We start from the raw sequence: 20,124 nt of genomic DNA, 5'->3' as shown, positions 1-20,124 counted from the left end.
AGGAAAATGCTCACATTGTGGCAGCCAGGAAGGGAGAAGGCAGAGGAGCCAGAGAGGGAGGCCAGGGGTCAGGCACTGGGATAGTTCCTGTCAGGGTTGATACAGTGTTTCCACTGGAGAAGTCTAGAAGTTTAACTAAGACACTCAGCAGGGAGCCAGGATACTTTGCAAACATCCTCAGCCTGTGCAGGAGGAGGGCACAGAGGTGCTGTGGATGCCCCTGCCCTGGGGACGGGGTGGCCTGTGTACAGTGTGAGGGAGGGAAAGAGGCTGTTCCTCCCCTTTTGCTCTGGCTTCTGCTGGCTTCTGCTGGCTGTTGCCTTAAGTGCTGCCCCCGTGCCAGGCCACCCAGCCTTGGACCCAGCTGATCGTGGACTGAAACCTCCACAAACTGTAAGCTAAATAACCCTTTCCTTCCTTCATTTTGGGTGTTGGGTATTTTGTCCCAGCAACTAAAGTAATCAAAACAGTCCCCAAGGTCACAGCTCCCAGGACCAGTCAGACACTCCCAGAAGTATGCTTTGTTAACCTCCTACGCATCTCTTAACCCAATCAAGCTGACAATCAAGATTAACCACTAGAAATCTACTTGCCAACTTGACACCCAGACACATCTCTTTAAATCACACTTAATCACCAAATCCAGACTATAACAAAATCATAATTCAACCCAGGATGTCGCAACTATCCTGCTTCCCCAACACCTCAACAGTTCAACCCTGCCCAAAAGTCCACGCCCAAAGTCTCCTCTGAGACTCAAGGTAAACGTTCAGCTGTGAACCCATAAAATCGGAAAAGCAAGTCATATTCTCCCAAGATACATTGGCAAAAAAAAGGAATGGTAGAGAGAGGGAAAAGAATGGAACCTGCCAGGAATTTAGCTCAGGGGCTGGGGATTCAGCTCAGCAGCTTAAATGCCTGTCTGGCAAGCATGAGGTTGTGAGTTTGATCCCTGGTGGGGGGAGGGGAGGGGAAGGGGAGGGGGCTTGAACCAAAGCAAAACCAAGACCTAGCAGGCAGAAATCAACTCTCACAGCTTGGACACTGGGTACATTGTAGCATGACACTTACTGTTGGGGTCCAGGTTCTGGCTGTTTAATTTAGCCATGGGAAAGCAGACCACCACAACCTGAGCCCTGTTGAGTTTCACCTGGTAAAAACGGACACCTGGGAGGTAACCCAGTCCAAAGTCTCAGTGGACAAGGCCCAGTTATTCTCAGACTTGGTCTTTGCCAAATTATCACCATTGCAGACACATGGACGTCCACTGTCCTGAGGACCCAGGAGGAATCCGCTGTGTCAGCCTTTGGTTTCTGTCTGTGCCCTGGAGACAAATTGGACACACGGGCTGCAGAGCCAGAGTGGAATCTGGCTGCCCCTCCTGGGAGTGTGTCCACAGCCGCCTATCGAGGGGGCCCAAGGGTGATAGAAACAGGGCAGCGTAAGGTCACCCCTCAGGGAGCTGGACAAGAACAACCAAGAGGAGATCGTGGTGCCCGCGAGAAAACTGCTGTTTCTGCACTAAAGTCTGGAACAATCCAGCAAGGCTGCAACAGTTACAGGAGAGCTAAATACCGGCTCGAGGACGAGAGCAGAAGCGGATGATTGCAGGCCTAGTGACCGGGACCTTTGGGGACTCCTGCAGCCCTGGCTAACCCTCCTGGTAGGGCCCTGCCTGACTGATCGGATTATCTAAGAGCCCCCCTCCTCATGCAGCTCCAGATAAGGAGAACAGCCCAGCACTGCAGAAGGTTTTCTGAGTCAGGACAAGAAGGGGACTGAGAGAGAAAAACTGTAAAGAGAAATCGTTCTTTAAAAACTTTGTTCTTTGAGACCGCCTAGCTCTGAAGCTGCTTCGGGGCTCTGTAGTTACCGTCGTGGCCCCTGTAACCACGAGGGTGTAACCGGACATGCAGGAAGCCCGCCTGCACCACTGTGCACGCTGCGTGCACTGATGACCGTTAACCTACCCTTGTACCCATGAGCCCACCCTGCCAGCGGTCAGGAGGACTGCCCGGCTGTCCTGTCCCCGCTTCGTACCTCCTGCTGTGTGTCATGTAAAAGCTCCGGACCACCAGAGATCGGGGTCTGATATTCTGGGAATGATCCCCATCAATACCTGTTGACGTAAATAAATCCACCTCCAAATCTGGGCATCATTTCAGTGTTTCTGCTCGCCGTTGCAGGCTGAAGCCCATGTGGCTTCTCCCCCGGGAAGGCTCAGCTAAATGCTCGGCTTTCTGCATTTCTGGGGTCTTTTTGCAGTTCCAGCTTCACTCTCACATCGTCATGAGTTGCCCTCTTAGTGGCGCCCAGAGGGGGCTGTGATTCTGTCACTCGTTATCTGACTTCCCGGGGCTTCCTTGAGCTTTGGGTGGAAGTCTCTGTGACGTCACAGCTCTTGCATTCTGTATGTCTGCAACATTGGTACCAAGCAGATGACACCAATATCTGGCTCCGGCATGGGCAGTAGCTAGTCCCCCTTGGACCATGGCTGCAGAGGCCTCTCAGTGCCTGTAGGAAAACACCTCCCTAAGCAGTCCCGAGTGAGCAGAACGCCTTGGGACTTACTTCTCAGAGCAGTTCTTTAAGGCAGTTTACACTTTTTGAAAAGTTATTTATATGTTTACACCCTCAAGCCTATGATGCCTAGAGGTCTGGCCTATTTATGGGATGCCCTCAAGGGTTTTTTGTTTGTTTGTTTGTTTTTTGAGCTGGGAATCAAACTCAGGACCTCGCACTTACCAGGCAGATGCCATGCCATTAAGCTATAGCCCCAGCCCTCGAGGTATCTTTCTTGTCCAGTGCAAAGTACTTCTTCTGAATGATACATCTCCTCAGTAACCATATTTTCTTTGGCCTCAACCTTATAATTTTTTTATGTTCAAACTGCAAGTTTTTCAAGTATTTTAGTTCTGCTTTTTTAGCCCGATTCTCACTGTAAATCTAGCTAAAAGCAGCCAGCAGTAACCATACCATAGCCTGGGCTGCGTGGCATTGGGCCACCTGGATCTTTCCTCCATCAAATCAGTTCAGTCCATCACCTCTAAGCTGAGCCTCATACAGAGTTTAGGGCATGGGTACAACATAGACTAGTTATTTGCTAGAATGTAACATGAATGGCCTCTTGCTCCATTTCCTGTGGAGTCTTTGTTTCTCATCTGAAACCTCACACCTTTCCATCAGCATTCTGGTCTCCTGAGCTCCATCAGAATCATCTGCTAAAACCTGCTTATAAATTTCAGGGCTTCCTTAGACCAGGTCTCTAAATGTTTCCAAAATCCCTCCCACAAAGGCTTTGGATTATCCATACTGTCAGGTATAGTCACAGCCGTGAACTTCTCTGGTGTCAATTTTCTGTGTTAATCACCTTTCTGTTGTTGGGACAGAGGATGTGACACAGACAGTTTGAAGGAGAAAAAGGTTCCCTTGGCTGACAGTTTCGGGGGTATCAGTCCACGGTTGGCTGACTCCAAGGCACACTTCATAATGACCAAAGAGAAAATTCACCATGAAAATACAATGATCAGAAATGTATATTGACCTGCTATGTTAATCTCGACTGCTGACCTGACTAGAGAGGTGCCCAGGAGATTAATGAAGCAGACTTCTCCGTGTGTCTTGCTGACTCACGGGGTGCCTGACGCTGGGGACCATGTCTGGTCCCTACAGCCTTTATCTCAGGCTCTTTCTTGCTTTATCTGCCTCTTGGCTGCCACGATGCAACTAGCTTCCTTCTGCACCTTTGCCCCTTGGAGCCAGCCAACCATTGACTGAACCCCTGGAACCACAAACCGAATAACCTTTCCTCCTTTAAAATGTGTAAGTAATTACAGTGAGTGAAGAGCCCAGCAGTCCCCTGATGCTCTTTCTGTTCACTACATTTTTAGCATTTTTTTTTTATTGGTACTGGGGATTGAACTCACGACCACCTACTTGCAAGGTAAGTGCTTATGCCGATGAGCTAAGTCCCCAGCCCCTTATTTTCTTTCCTCTTGGGAGTGGGTTTCACCTGGTTTCTTTGTATTTCAGGTAGCTTTTGGATTATAGCTGATATTGTTGTTATTAAAGTGTGGTGGATTATGTTATTTTCTTGTGTTGAATGTTAGTTCCTTTATTTTTGCAGGCAATTTTCTTTCATGGACTCGGATTGAAAACTTCTACAGTCTTGCTTGAGACCTTTGGTCTTCAGTTGAACCCCATGGTAGGATTCTGTGGAAATCAGGGGTAGGGATGGAGCTCACTGGGGATCTCCTGTCTGGCTCCTCCTCTCTTTGGGGTGCTCATTCTCTTCAGTATCTACATTTTCTTAATTTATTTTTGCATTCCCTGGGCCAGAAGGCATACAGGCTGTGCCCAGCCTGTACTACAAATAGATGCAGCCACAGAGTAGAGCTTACTCATGACACTGTCTCCCTCCCTTGGGGACCTGTCACCAGAGTCTGTCTGCTTCTCACTCTCAGAACCTGCCATGTTGCTTCCTGTGGTATGTCTAGGCTTCATGACACTCTCCAGGGGTGGGCGGAGATGTGTGTATGGGTTATTTAGGAGAGTCTCTGTCATCTTACCCAGGAGTGGAACTGTGTCATGGGTTCGTTCACAAAGCACTTTGAAGGGCACTGGTCTCGTCCACCTTCAGTGGCGGTTGTGGGCACCTGTAGGTTTCTCTCCCACACAGATGTCTGTAGTTGGCTGCAGGGGTCCAGAGAGTGTCACTGCCAACGGAGAAATTCCAAGTATGGTCTCCTGTGATCTTGGCTGCGACACAGGAAATCCTCAGGAAGAAGCCACACCTGCACCGAGGTGGCCTTTTGAGAGACTGGGAGCACCAGCTGGGGGCAGGAGAGGACAACACCCAGGAGAGTCACCATGGCTGGCGGCAGAGCCACTGAACATTCTGGTTTCTTGTGCATTTTAAACCCTGTGAGTCATGGTGCTTTATTATGGTTTTTGATCAGGTGCTCATTTTGATGAAGCGAAGTGTTCTTTCATTAGTTTGGTGTTTTTTGTTTTTTGAGACAGGGTCTTGCTATGTACTCCAAGCTGGCCTCAAACTCACAACTTTCCCGCCTCAGCCTCTCAAACACTGGATCACAGGTGTGCACCACCGTGTCCTGCTCGGATGAGCTGATTTTCAATGGTTATTCTTTCTGGCAACTCTCAACTCCCATTCAGGATTGTCTTCTTTAAATCATACTTTTCTTTCTGAGACAGGGTCTTGCCATGCTGTCCAGGTTGGCCTTGAACCCGAAACCCTCCTGCCTCATCCTCCTGATCACCGGGGTAATAGATGTGCGTCGCTGTGTCTGGGTTACTTCCCAACCTCTGGCACCTCCTGTAGCACAGAGCTGTTGGTGGTGCTTTGCGTTTTTCTGCACACTGAAGTCAGAATGTCACTGTTTTGGTTCCCAGCTTTTGGGGGGGCACAGCCTCCTCCCCCCCTCACCCACCACCCAGCTGCACCCCGGCCCAGGGCCCCTGCTCTTTACCGGGGCCTGCGAACCTCTTCTGCAAAGGGCTGAAGAGTTCACACTTTCTGGGCTGTCTAGTCTGTGTCATAGCTACTGGACTCGGCCGTTGCAGTGCCAAACAAGCCACACACACTATGTAAATGGTGACAGTGACAGTATCTAGCACAAGTTTATTTATGAAGATAAGTGGAGAGAAAAAGTCGGCTCGTGGGCTGCAGTTTCCTGTGCCCACCCTGAGCACTTACACAGTTCCCTTCTCTCCTTCTCTCTTGATCTCCTAAGTCCTCAGGTCACCAGATCCTTACGCCATGGGTCCTAAGGGGAAGGCTGACATGAGGAAGACAAATCCCCGCCCTAACTGTGGACGACGGGTGCCTGCACAGACGTGTGGTGAGAAGCTAGGCCAGGACCCACACGAGGGAATCCAGCAATCAAGAGCGAACCGTCTCGTGCATCTTTTGTCATGTTAGAACGCCACAGCTTTCCCTCGGGCTCCAGCACCAAAGCCTCTTCCTGCGTCAAGGTGTGTCTGCCTGATGCTTTGGATAAAGGGCACAGCAGCACAAGGCTGCTATAAAGAGTCAAAGCCAAGCAAAGCGTCACTGGATAAAATACTTGACACTGAAACTTCAAGGAGTTTACCTGGCTCATGGTTTTAGTGGGTTCAGTGCACGGCTAGCTGAATCCACGGCAGACACAGCGTGATGTGAGGGTCTGGTGGAAGAAAGTTCCTCACCTCATGGCAGCCGGGAGACAGAGAGGGGATAACGCATCACAGAGAAGAACGCATCCCGGCCACACACCAGTGACCACCTCCCACCAGACCTACCTCAGGCACGAACTCATCAGCGATGGATGCACTGGGGGTAAACAGCCCCATGATCCAATCTTTCAAAAGCTCCCCCTCTGAGCATGTGGGACATTGGGGGCGTTTTTACACCTACCCCATACAAGAGGCGTCTATTGACTGAGCTGTTCCTGATGATGTATTAGGTGGCGATCAGCTCTCCAGGGAGAGAACCTCATGCCGAGATGCTGAGGGAATTCAGGCCCAGGAGCGGCAGACAGGAAGCCTGCTCTCCAGCCGCTGCGTCTTCCCTCACCCACCCCTTCCCTTCTTGCTCTGTATCTGGGCCTAACTATTTGCACTTGGGTTCCAATTGGTTTTGCCTGGTACCTCACCTGTCCTTTGCCTTCCCCTTCTTCCTTTCATTGGTGACACTGGAACTCAGGACCTTCACTATGGGCTACATTATGAGCTCTTTTTATCTCGAGACAGGGTCTCGCTAAGTTGCTAAACTCCCGCGGCTGGGCTTGGACTTGTGATCTTCCTGCCTCAACTTCCCTGACTGCTGGGTTTACAGGTGTTTGCACCACAACTAGCAATTTACCCTTTAAAAAAATTACCGAATAATTGCTGATTCAGTTCTTTAGAGGAGGGCTCAAGACACAAATCTATTTCACAGATTTTATCTGAGGGGAAGCCATGTACATCAACCTGGTGGCATATTTATCTGGTTTATCTAAGGTAAATAGTTACATAACATTAGAAGATGCCATTTAACCTAGGTAAAACATTAACTCAGTTCCACGGCTTCGGTCAAGGTTGACATCCTCAAGCCAATTCTGGGTGGTCGAAACACCCGCCGTTTGACCGACTCAGTTTTATTTTGCTTTCCTTTCCCATACTTCTTTTTATCTGTTCGGTTAATCTCTTTCCCTCTGTCTTTTCTCATTCTTTGCTCTCATTTTTTCCGGTACTGGGGTTGAACTCGAGCTTTCCCACTAAGCTACATCGCCAGTCCTTTTGAGATAGGGCCTAGTTAAACTGCTAAGTTGCTGGAACTTTGGGTCCTCCTGCCTCAGCCTCCTGGAGGCTGCGATCACAGGTGGGCACCACCACACCTGACTCTCGCTCCCTCTTTCTTGAACTTTCCGACTTGTCGTACTGCTTTTGGACACATGCTAGTTCCCTTCTTCCTTCTGAAAATAAAGACTAGTTCTAAAATATTATTTGCTAATTCAAGTAGTATTTATTGAGTCATTGCCATATAGTTGATTTTTTGCTAGGTAATAGGCTGGATGTACAAAAACAAACACAAAAGACAAGAATCTCTACCTTCCTGGAGCTTATATTCTAGCAGTAACAGAATAGATAAATGTCAGTAAACCAAATGCATTAACAGGACAGACGAGAAGCATGGGAAAGAGAAATAACATGGAAAGGCTAGATGCTTGAGCCCTTCCGAAGCTTGGGTGGCGTGTTATACTTTGAAATAAATTAGGAAAGCTCATAAAAAGGTAATTTGGCATGCATCTGTAGTCCAAACTACCTGAGAGGCTGAGGCAGGAGACCTAGAGCTCAGGTGAGTGTGTACAACAAAGACAGAGAGACAGATCGACAGACAGACAAAGACACAGAGGGCTGGAGAGGTTGGGTTCAATTATTCTTGGTGCAAAATAGTAAGTCAGACGGAACGTGCTTTGGGTGATTTGGAGTTTTGTTTTACAGCTGCGGGTAGAAAGCTACCGGTCCAGGCCTCCATGCCCAGCAGCAATGTCTCACTATCCCCCACTCCTCAAGGGAACACCCAGGTTTTCCCCGCTGGCTAGCCAGCGCTCCTCACCCATTTTGAGTTGCCCTGAGATGGGGAACACTGAATGACAGAACCGAGTCAGCCGTGTGCACAGAGCTCGTCTCCCTGCTGCTTGTGGTGTCTGTAGTTTTATTTAGCAATGGATGTGGAAAGTGTCACCTTATGAACCCACTCCCCCTCCTGAGCTGGAATGCAGAGGGGTGTGTCTGCCAGTGCGTGTTTAAAGCGCCCCTAGATATCAGTACATCCTGTATCAGGGCAGTCAGCTGGACTCAACTATGTTTGTGTCTTTCTGCTCAGTAGTCTGAGGCTTTTCCGGGTTGGAACCATCTTTTACCGATCTTCATATCTCCTGCACGCACAGGGCTTGGCAGGGATTCTTGCTGAAGGAATGTGTCTAAAGTACACTCAAGGACAGGGTGATGGAGGAAAATATGTGGGTTATCAACACCAGACAGGGAAGCATTAAGGTTCCTAAAGTATATTTATCTCTCTTAGGAAAAACAAGCCCGGCAGGAGGCTGAGACAGGAGATCACAATGAGTTCGAGGCCAGCCGGCTACACAGTGAAGTCAAGGCCAGCCCTGAACTACACATCAGACCTTGTTCAAAACAAAAACCAAACCCAAATCCACAAGCCTGCCCCTCCTGGTATAGAATGTGCCTTTCGACTTCTGTGTCTTCCAGCCCAGTGAGCTGGAGCAACGCATTCTCACCCTGTGCTGCTGTGGGCCCATGAGAACTGGGAACTGAGCTTTCACGTCTAAGATTGCAGGCTGGCGACAGACCGCTCCGCTTTGGGGCTGGGGACAGCGATCCACTTAGAAGCCAGAAGCCAGCATCTGGGTCTTGGTCTTCACAGGGGACGTCTGCCTGGCCCCCTGGCTAGCACCTTCTCCGGGAGGCCTCAGCTTTCGGGGCATCTCCTCCCCATCAGGGGGGCCGCTGTCTCAGGGCCCTCCCATGGGAGGCCTCTCCTCAGGTGAGACTGTCCTGGCGCCCCCTCTTTGGAACTCCTCTGGGCATCGCCTCCCTGGGGTGCGCTTGTCCCTCATCTTCCCTACTATGGGACCGCTCCCCCGCCACCCGGGGCCCTGTCCTGCAGCTCCTCACTGGGGGAAGCCTGAGTCTCGGGTCCTCCCCTCCTCCCACCCACGGAGCCACCTCTGCCAGGCACCCTTTCTGCCCGGGGGGTCCCTGGCCCCCAGTGCCCTCTCCCCTCTACGCTAGTCCGCATTGCTCCCCCCACCCCCCCAGGGCACCTGCGCTCCCTCTCCGGTGGAGACACCTTTCAGGTATTGCCTCCCTCCCCTGGGGCAGCCTCCGTCCCTGGCCCTCTCCGTTCCCCACCCGGCCCCCCCATGGGGACCCCCTCCCCCAGCCCCCGCAGGATGACGGCCCTGCCGCGGCGCCTGCTTCCGGCGCGCCCTCCCTCAGCCTCCCTCTCGCCGTAAGGACTTCACCCGCGCCCCCACCCCAGGGGCGGGACTTCCGCCTCGCTCCGTCCTCGGGGGCGGGACTTCCGCCGCGCCCCTCGCCCACCGCCAGTCCTCGTCCTGCGCCTGAGGCGGCCGGGCTCCGCCTCGCTCCCGGCGGGTGCGCGCTTGGGGGCGGCGGTCGGGCTGCGGGGCGCGTCCTCGCCGCGCTCGTGCTCCTCCCCTCCGCGTTTCTCCCTGTCTCCCCCTTCCCTGTGCTCGTCTCCTTCTCCTCCTGGTCCTCGCTCGCTCCCCGCGTCGCCAGCGGCAAGATGGCGGCGCCCAGGCCGCAGCCCGCCCGGCTGTCGGGCATCATGGTCCCCGCGCCCATCCAGGACCTGGAGGCCCTGCGGGCGCTCACGGCGCTCTTCAAGGAGCAGCGCAATCGGTAACGGCACGGGAGGGGGCGGGGCGGGCCGATCCGGCGCGGGCGGCGGTTCCGGTGTCCTGCGCGCTGCGGGCCGGGCCGGGCTCCGCGGGGCGCGACGCACGCAGCCTGGGAGCCGCGGACTGCGTGCCCGGCTCCGGAGAGCCCAGGCCTGGGACATCTCTGCCGCGGGTTCGGAGGAGGCGATGCCCGGAGCCCTCAGGCCTGGATGTGGCTCCTGGCCTCGCCGGCCCGCTTGTTAGGCGCTTTCTCCGGGTGTTTTAGCCTTGTGGCCTGGCCGTGGGGCTGGAGTGTCCCGTCATCGCGGAGTGTGCGGAGGGGCGGGTGAAATACAGCGCTGCGGACCGTGCGTGAAGCAGTGCTCGCCTGATTGTGTCCCTTTGTTCCCGGGGTCGTTCGCTCAGCAGTTGGGTGGGAGTCACGTCGCACGCCGTCTCCCTGGTGGGGTTGCCACGAGGATTAAATGGCACAATGCATGTTAAGTCCCGAGGACCGGCCTAGCGAGTGCTAAAGAAAGGTCAGCTGACACTGACATGTAACACACGGGTTGAGGGTCCCCAGTATTGTGCTTGTGAAGTCCTTGGTCTCTCCTGGAGGGAGCTAAACTGACCCGCAGCCCTGGGGATGTGGATAAAAGGCAGAGAGCACAAGAGAAAGGAAGACCTGGACTCGGGCGGGTGATCACTAGCTGTCCTCCTGCCTCTAACGAGGCTTCCCTTAGCTGCAGTCACTGTGGGAAAACAAGCTGCGTGAAAGCCCCAGGTCCGTTCCTTGAGCTTTTGGGGAGCTATGTTAAGGTACACTTTAAGATGCGTGTTGATTTGAAGCTTAGGGTAGACCTGGCCCTCCCAGGACCCCAGCCCCATCATGAATCACTGGTGGAACACCTGTGGAGCAGGCGCCTTGCCAGGGCCTGAGTGTACCAAGATGAATGTCACATGACTCGTTTATCAAGCATGTCGGAGTTGCTGCGCCATGGAGTGGTCGTGGAGGTCTGGAGGAAGGAGTGCTGGCACAGAGGGCGCACAGGGATGTGCCACACAGCTAGGAAGGTGTGAGATTACAGCAGCTGCTGGGTTACAGATACAGGGGTAGCAGACAGAGCGGGGTTTGTGAAAGGGCCCAGGCTGGTTTTGCAGAGCTGCACAGGATTAAGTGAGGCAGCTCTCAGTGTCTGGTCCCCGGAGATGTTTGTTCACCAGTTTTCTGCTTCTGGAATCTGCTGGGGAAAGTCCAAGGCCCTGAGCAGTTTACAGTGCCCTTCCTGACTCCTGTTGGGAGTGACATGAGAAGGTCCTTGTGTTAAGAGTCTTGGGATTGCAGCCTAGGGAGTAAAGAGGCAGAGTTCCAGCAGGGGGTCTTCAGGAGGTATAGCAGAGCCCAAGTGGAAAAGCACCTGACTTAGGAGGTTGTGGGGACAGAGAGGGTAGATCCTGAGGAACAGTTCTGAGACAGAAGGGACAGGACTCAGGCCAGGTGGGTTGTTGGTGGGGATGAGGAAATGGACTGTTTCCAGCTGGATGCAAGCTCTGCTGTCCTTGTTGTAGGCAGCTTGGAGAGCAGGAAAAGTGAACTCTGAGGGGCAGGTCGCCAGGAGAGACTCTGACAGGCTTCTGGTCCTGTGTCTGCCACCATCTGGTCCGTGTCTTTGGGTGGGTGGATCACCAGGGATCTGTCCCTGAGAGGACCGCTGGAGGCCTGCCCCCACAGGGATCCTTACTCACCTTTGGGTGGCGGGGCCGAGTGGGAATGCAGAGGGACTCCCCGGGAGGGTGACCCAAGGTCCGGGAGCCAGGTGGGTCCTTAGAATAGCAGGCAGGAAACACCAGACAACGTGAGGACAAGAGGAAACACGGTAAGAAGTTCCAAGATTCGTCTTTCCTCTTCGTGGGAGAGCGAGCACTGAGGAGGACTGCAGAAGTCATGTGTGTTGTGCTCCTTAGTGCCATAAAACAGGCAGGCGCCTGTCTGTGGAGGTGCAGGCAGCGGCTTTGCATCCATGTCGCTCCAGGTCTGCATCCTGGCTTAGGCTCCATAGACTCTGGAAACAGGTAATATCCATTTCGCTGGACTGTGCCGAAGGTCTGTGGTGTGTGTGGCACTGTGGTTTATGCACAATAGGTGGCACTTAGGGCCTGCTGTTAAGAAATAGCCCTAAGGGACTGAGAACCAAATTGTTTGATCTCCTGCCTTATTGGAAACAATCGAAGGTATTTCAGGAAGATGGTACTTTATTCTAATTTTGAGGTTTCCAGAGACAGACAGAGAGAGATCGATCAATCCCAGGGTCTCATTACAGATTTTAGCAACCCCGAGAGAGAGGAAATGCTTGCGTCCTATGGTAAGTGGTTTTAAACATGCCCACAAATTCTTTGACTGGAGCAGGCGAGTTTTACCCCGAGTGTGGACTGCTCTTAGCCCCCTGCCCCGCAGTGGAGTTGGCAGCAGAGATGGATGCAGCTTCTGAGATGGGGCCCTGCAAGGTGCTGGCACTGTGCTGAGTGCTGTGGCAGGAACGAGCCTGCTGCCCACACCACTGACCAGCTACCTTGGAAGTGGATATCTGGTTCCCATCAGACCTTCAGCCACGAGTGCAGCCTCCAGGGACTCTGAGCTGCCCAGGACCCTGCCCTCCCATCTGGGTGTGGGAGAACATAGTGTCATTTTAAATCCCTAAATCTGAGGGGTCCTGGGTACCTAGCAGCCAGTCATGAATCTAATCTCCAGTGTCACGCTGTGGCAGTTGTGCTCTAAGCGCTGACGGAACCCCAGTCACTGACATTTGTTCATGCAGCATTGTAAAATGTCAGTCCTAAGAGTCTTTGCAGCTATTTTTTGTCTCATCTACTATATGTTTGTCTTGTATCTTTTGTTTAATGTTGACATCTGTGTAGTTCACACTTAAGTTGCTTTTTATGCCCTGTTGCTGTGTTCCGTGTTATTGTAAGTTGTGCCCCTTTCTAGAGCAAAGCAAATGAGTTTAAAATTCTACTTTTGGTCTTCTGGAGGTTTTATTTTCCGCCCTTACCACTCTGATGTATCTGAGACTTCTCTGGATCCCACAAACGGAGAGTGGAGCCCAGCAGGATCCTTGGCCATACTTTATACCAGTGCCCTCGTTAGTGCCCATGTCAGCCACATGGAACTGTGTAAATTCAGATTAATTAGAAGTGAGTGCCAGTGATGACTCAGGACCTTAGTCATATTTTAACGGCCACACATGAGTGTTTGTCTCCTTGTAAAAGTTCTGCCTCGTGGTGCGGCGTTTAATGCATTCTCTTGTGGGGGAAGATTCCTTGTGGCCCTTGCGAGTTCTGCACCAGTGTAACATTTGAAATTGCTTTCCACAAGGCTGCACGTTGGTTCCGCATCTGACAAGCGTGTCGGGTTCACCGCTGCATCCCCACCGCTGAGCGCGAAGCGCGCTGACCGCAGATGCTTGGATCCCTGTGTGGCGGCGGCGCTGTACCTTGTTGCTCATTTTTGCAGGTGTGGTGTCTTTTTTTGCTCCTGTAATAGGAATTTCCCCCCCTGAGCTGTCAGTTTTTCTTTTTTCTCTTTAATCTGTGTTGAGTCAAAATCATTTTTCTTCCAAGTTAGTGTATTAACAGTGCTTCTCTTCACGCTTCTGAGCCCCTTCATTTTACAAACTTTTTCAAAAAGCACTCAGTGCATTCTCACCTAGAAATACCTTGTGTATTCTCTGTCTTCTTCCAGATCGGAAGACCTGTGAGGGCAGTGCTGTCTGGTTTTTTTAGTTGTCCAGTTTGGATAATTCTTGAGTTTGATGTCTTTCACCAATCTGGGACATCGTCAGCCAGTATTTCTTCAAATGTTGCCTCTCAACTCCCGGCTTCTGGAACTCCAGCCACTCCTATGTTAAAGCTGCTGCTATAATATACTTTTCTCCAAGTTTTTGTTTGAAAATTTTCTACTCACCTTTCTTCTGGTTCTCTCATCTGCATCTAACCATCTGTCACGTATTCTGTGCTTTGAGTCAGGGATTGTATTTTTGAATTATTTGTGATCCTGGGGATTGAACCCAGGGCCTTCGTACTACCTCTCCAGCCCTTGTTATTCTGAGACAGGGTCTTGCCGAGTTGCTGTGTTGCCGAGGCTGGGCTTACACTTGGAATCTTCCTGTATCAGCCTCCCAGAGTGCTGGGTTGTAGGCATGAACCACCATCCTCAGCTGTTTCTGAGTTAATTGTTTTATAAAATTTGTTTGATTCGTTTCTAGATTCCTGTAAAGTGCTGAAATTTATCTGTCTTCTTAAACATACTGATAGTAGTTTTAAAAAAATGTATCTAAGCTGGAGATATAGCACAGTGGCACAGTGCCTGCGCCTGGCAAGCAGGAGGTTCTGAGTTCCATTCCTGGTAAAACCTCCATACTCAGAAAAAAAAAAGAATATATCAAATAACTGTAGATTTTTGGTTTTGGTCTATGATTAGTCATTTGGTCCTATGTTTTTGTTAAATGCTGAATATTTTGTATAGAAAAAATTGGCATTTCCAGGTGTATTTTGTTTGCAAAATATTTGCAAACTTAAAACTCATATCGATACGAAAGCTTTATTTCTTTCAACACATGATGGTGGGTTTGCTAGATGTCATTTCACTGGGATAAATTGAACTTTGCATACCTCATATCATTCATAAAAAATACTTTAACATGGACTGTAGGTCTGCAAGCCAAACTGTGAAGAGTTTAGGAGAAAAACGTAAGAGACATCTTTGTGACATTTAGGGTGTAGGCAAACATTTCCTGTCCAAGACACAGATAACACTTCTTGTGTAAATACATACTGGTGTCATCAAATAAGACTTTGTCACAATTAAAGTTTCTCAGAAGACAACCTTAAGAAAATTAAAAGGCAAGCCACACAGTGATTTCAGCATTCCTGCAACTCCACTGGGCATATAGCTCAGTGGTGGATGCTGGCCTAGCGTGTTCCAGGCCCTAGGTTCACCTCCAGCACCACGTACAACACAAACTGGGCCAAAAATGCCTGGCTTTACAAACAGTACAAATAAAGGCCAAACAACATATGATTACCGTGCTCAGCATCGTTAGTCATTTAGGGCAGTGCAATTAAAACCACAGTGAGACGCCACGCTTACCTTCCTTTAGGGGGGCTTTACGCACACCTGCCCCAGCAAAAGAAGAGAACCAGTCCTGGTGAGGATGTGGAGCCTGTGTGCACGGCTGGCGAGTGACGGTGTATGCAAAGTGGCTGGTGGCTCTCTGAAAAGATAAACGTAGGTATGAAAGTGCACCTTCTGGTGTGTACCCAGAGGTACCTGGGAGAAGTACCCAAACAGGCAGATTCATGGAGTCAGAAAGTAGACTGAAGAGTACCAGGGCCCGTGGAGACAGGGCCTAGAGAGATGTTGCTAACTGGATAGTTTGACATTTGGAGGTTAAAAAAGTTTTGGAAATAGGTAGTGGTGATGGTTTACTACACTGTGAGTATAATTAAAACCACTGAGTTACAGACTGATGAAGAATCAAAATGGCAAATTGTATACTGTACATGTATTTTATTACAGTTTAAAAGTTAATGTGCCCACCAGGATTTATTTGTGCATACTTCAGATGGGTGCATTGTGTTCTATGTGGGTTAGAGCTCAGTAGAGCTGTTACAAACAAGGCAGACTGCAGTAAGATAGCTTTGCACACCTTACAGTGACCGACAGCACAGAGTGAGCAGCCAGACTGGCTTTCGGAAACATGTTGGCAGTTTATAAAGTTAAATGGGCCCTTGCTGTGACTCTAAGTATTTACCCAAGAGAAATAAAAAGTGATGCCCATAACAGACTTGTTAAAATCAGAGGAACTCAATCAATACAGCCAAAGATGGAGGCAACTCACATGTGCCTCACTGGGCGAGTAGCTAAGACTTCTCAGTAGTTCACAGGAATGAAGTACTCATGCGCAGACCGATGTGGGAGAATCTCAGAAACATACCAAACAAAAGGAGCCAGACCAAAAACGTAGTACATATAAATTTGGGATGGGGTGTATGAGAGTTGAACCTAGAACCTTCATGCTGAGCCACATCTCTAGCCCTTTTAAAATTTTTTTTTGAGACAGGATCTTATTAAATCTCTAAATTGGCCAGGCTGAGTTTGAACTTCCTGCCTCAGCCTCCCAGAGTATGGAGAATACAGGTACATAGCTCCACCACCAGCTTGTGATACTGTTTTTTTTTTTTTTTTTGTTGTTGTTGTTGTTCTTTTTGAGACAGGGTCTCGCTATGCAATTCAGGCTGGCCTTGAGCTCACTTTGAAGCCCAGGCTGGTATTGAACTCGCAACGATCCTCCTGTCTCAGCCTCCCGAGTGCTGGATTACAGGCATGAGCCACCATGCCCAGCTCTAGTACTGTTTTTATGATGTTCAGTGGTTGGGAAAGGAGGCTGGGATGACTCCGAAGCAGGGTGAGAGGACTTCCTGGGACGGAGATGTGCTGCGTCCAGGTGTCAGCAGTGGATGCGGCATGTATACATTTGTGCATCTCATCAAACTGATGTTTAAGATTTGTGCATCTCACAGTGCATGAATTATATCCCAGTTTTCTGCATATAAGTTATTACCCCTCTCTAGTCAATTCCCTTTCCTCCAAAAACTCATTTGAGCCTGGCTGAAGGACTTGGAGGAAATACCACTGGCCTTTTTTCTGCTATTTATTTTGGGGTCTCACTATGCAGTTCAGGCAGGCTGGTCTTGAACTCACTCTGTAGCCTAGGCTAGTCTCGAACGTGCAATGATCCTCTTCCCTCAACCTCCTGAGTACTGGGATAATAGGCGTGCACAATCATGCCTGGCTTTCTGCTATTTAAGAATTATTAAAGACCACAGAATACATTTAAATTATAAAAGTTAATGTACAAAAAAAAAATAGAGGGATTGGGCAGTGGAGTTACTACCCTGGGAGCACCTCAGAACTCACCAGGTTTTGCTTTATGAACATTTTGACTTGTATCTGACACTGATCTTTTATTTCTGGAGCGGGAGGTGAACACAGGTGATCTTAGCTGAATAATGAATTCCTGAAGCCATGTGTAGTCCATTTTACTAAGTAATGTTAAGCAGTATTTCCAGTAAAAAGTGAATACTTGAAAATAATGTTCTGCCTGAAGCAGAATTTAAGTGATTTTGCATTAATGACAACACATTAGGAACTGACATTTTGAAAAAGTCACATGTGTATTGCTTCAGGAAGAAGGCAATCGAAGCTTTTCATTGGCTTTCATCCTAGTGTTTTTGTTGGTTTATTTTTAAACACTTGACAAGTCAAAACTACAAACACATAATAATGTAATGCCTTTATGGCTGTTGATATGAAAGATAATCTGTGAAGTACCATTGTGTCTCACTTGTAAAATTAACAACTGTTAAATTTTGCTCTGTTCTCTCAAAATCTAAAAACATTACTCATGCCGTTAATATCCTCTGTATTAAAACACATTACCCCAGAAGGGAGCAGCTAGAAACCACAAGCATTTATGATTTTCCCACCGTGCATGAGGTCAGGGAGCCAGAAGCAGCTTGGCGCGGTGATTCTGGCTCAGCGTTTCCATGAGGTTGCTGGCACGATGTCCCCAGGGCCACATCTTTTGAAGGCCCCAGCGCGTTGCAGGATCAGCTTCCAGGCTCATGCGCAGCTGTGGCAGGACCCTTCTCTGGGACTGCTTCGGAGGTGAGGGCCGTGTGTTCCAAAGTGAGTGGTCCTGGAGCATGCGTGGAAGGTGGAAGCTGCAGCCTTCAATCCGGCCATGGAAAAGGTGCCCGCCTCCTGCCATGTTCTACGGGCTGGCGCAGGGGACGCAGTGCCTTCGCGGAAGTGTGTGAACCGCAGGAGGAAGAGGGCGCTGGCGTGTCAGTCTCATCCCTCCCTCCTTACGCAGAGGCAGTCATAAATATACATTGCTTTATTTAATAATCTGCATAAGGAGTGTGAGTTGTTTTTTACGCTGTATGTTCTGCAGCTTGCATTTAATATTTGTTATTTTTGCGTAACACGGAGGCTTGAGCCCTTGGTTCTTGAGCATGCTCGGCAAGTGCTTCACTGCTGAGTTGTACCCCTGCCCTCTTAATTATTGGGGCCAGGGGTGGTTCTTGCTGTTGAACTCAATCTCTTCATACTGAATCTGCATCCCAGCCCTTTTTGAATTTTGAGACAGGGTCTTGCTAATTCCCTAAATTGCTCAGGCTGGATTCGAACTTGCAGTCCTCTTGCCTCAGCCTCCTGCAGTGCTGGGATTGTAGGTACGCTCCATCACACTTGGCTTAAATTTTGAGAAGGGTTTTACTAAGTTGCCCAGGCTGGTGTCGAAATTGTAACCCTTTTGCCCAAGCTTGTGAAGTAGCTTGTACCTCTGGAATGCGCCATCAAGCCTATCTACATTGTATTCTTGATGCCACCAGTTTTAAAACAAAGAACCAGGTCATTAAGTCAAATACTGTGGCCTAGCAGTGGTTTCCCCTAGGTGGTGATGGGAAGATTTTAAATGGAAAATTCTAGAAATAAACAGATCATAAGTTTTAAGTACTTTTTGTTGTATTATATTGTTGTAATTATAAATCTCCTACTGTGGATAATTTGTAAACTTTGGCATAAGCGTAGGGAGAAACATGGTTTCTTCCTGTATAGGTTCAGTAGTAGCCGCAATTTCAGGCATTCCCTGAGGGCTCTTGGAATGTGTCACTCATGGAGGGGGGGACAACCATGCCCTGACAAGAATGTGTGATAAATTACCCACTTTTTCCTGTGCATGGATGGTATTCTCGGTTGTCTTGAAGTTTTAGTATTTTGACAGCTCTGCAGAGACCACCTTTAGACACATCTTCTTGTATTTATGAGCCTTTGTTTTATTTTCTCCTAAAAAATTTGAGGCAAGGACTTGGTGCAGGTGTTACTAAATTTAACTGTGGGAGATCCTTAGCAGTCAGGTGTGTTGGAGAGGTGAGTTATGGTCAGCTGGCACTCAGTTTTATTTGCTGTCCCCAGGAGCTGTAGGTCGCATCTCCAAATTGTCCTTCCAAAGACTCCACCAACTCCTTGCCTTGTGTTTTTTTGGTGCCGGGGATTGAGCTCATGACCTCACGCTTGCCAGGCAGGCGCTGTGCCGCCAAGCCACATCTCTGGTCCGTGATGGGGCAGTATGTTAGCCTGTTGCCCTTGGGTGGGAATTGCTGCTGCGGTCATTGGGTGCCCAGGCCCAGAGGTGGGCCAAGGGACTCCAGGAGCGTGGTGGCAGGCTGCTCTTCTACATAGACCTGTGGCCCGAGACTGTCCACTCTTGCACTGACTTCCGGTGGGAGCTAGTGGAGCGTGGGGCACTCTAGGTGGAAGCACATGCCACAGCCCGCTGCTGAAGCCGGACCTGAAGCTAGAGGAGGGGAGCCACTGGTCTCCACACTCCATTCCAGATTGCCCTTATTTTATTTAGCCAGCAGTGTGGCTGCGCTCTCTGCGAAGGGCCTGAGCATGCTCTTGCCCCTCTTAGTCAGTCTAGGTCTGGTACAGTTGCCTGTTCATAGTTTTCACAAGGTGTGGAAAACCAAGAGGTCCCGGGGAGTCCGCAAGTTCCAAACCTTCATGCTCCCATCTTGGAGGCAGCCTCCCTGGCAACCAGGGCTTGCAGTAACCAGACTAACCACCCCTGCGCTCACAGTGACCAGGGCTCTCAATGACCAGGCTGACCACCCCTGTGCTCACAGTGATCAGGGCTCACAGTGACCAAGCTGACCACCCCTGCGCTCACAGTGACCAGGGCTCACAGTGACCAGACTGAGCACCCCTGTGCTCATAGTGACCAGGCTGACCGCCCCTGTGCTCACAGTGACCGGGACTCACAGTGACCAGGCTGAGCACCCCTGTGCTCACAGTGACCAGGCTGACCGCCCCTGTGCTCACAGTGACCGGGACTCACAGTGACCAGCCTGAGCACCCCTGTGCTCACAGTGACTGGGGCTCACAGTGACCAGGCTGACCACCCCTGCGCTCACAGTGACCAGGGCTCACAGTGACCAGGGCTCACAGTGACCAGGCTGACCACCCCTGCGCTCACAGTGACCGGGACTCACAGTGACTAGGCTGACCACCCCTGCGCTCACAGTGACCGGGACTCACAATGACCAGGCTGAGCATCCCTGTGCTCACAGTGACCAGGCTGAGCATCCCTGT

General features: G+C 50.3%; 1 protein-coding gene across 2 annotated transcripts in view; it reads left to right on the top strand.

Moving 5' to 3' along the window:
* Nucleotides 1-9,590: 9,590 nt before the first annotated feature.
* Nucleotides 9,591-20,124, top strand: part of Atxn10 (ataxin 10) — a 135,234-nt gene continuing 124,700 nt past the window's right edge. Inside the window, exon 1 of one of the 2 annotated variants that reach the window (XM_063243710.1) lies at nucleotides 9,591-9,930. In XM_063243710.1, coding sequence (XP_063099780.1) covers nucleotides 9,815-9,930 — 116 coding nt within the window. In that variant the 5' untranslated portion in view covers nucleotides 9,591-9,814. The remainder of the gene's footprint in view (nucleotides 9,931-20,124) is intronic. The other variant, XM_003461317.5, reaches the window with a different exon arrangement.

Source organism: Cavia porcellus, unplaced genomic scaffold (genome assembly GCF_034190915.1).
Source record: "Cavia porcellus strain 051 isolate PalLab524CR breed Dunkin Hartley unplaced genomic scaffold, mCavPor4.1 scaffold_40, whole genome shotgun sequence".
Taxonomy (NCBI): Eukaryota; Metazoa; Chordata; class Mammalia; order Rodentia; family Caviidae; genus Cavia; species Cavia porcellus.
Note: the sequence above shows the minus strand (reverse complement) of the source record. Positions and strands in the feature narration are given on the sequence as shown.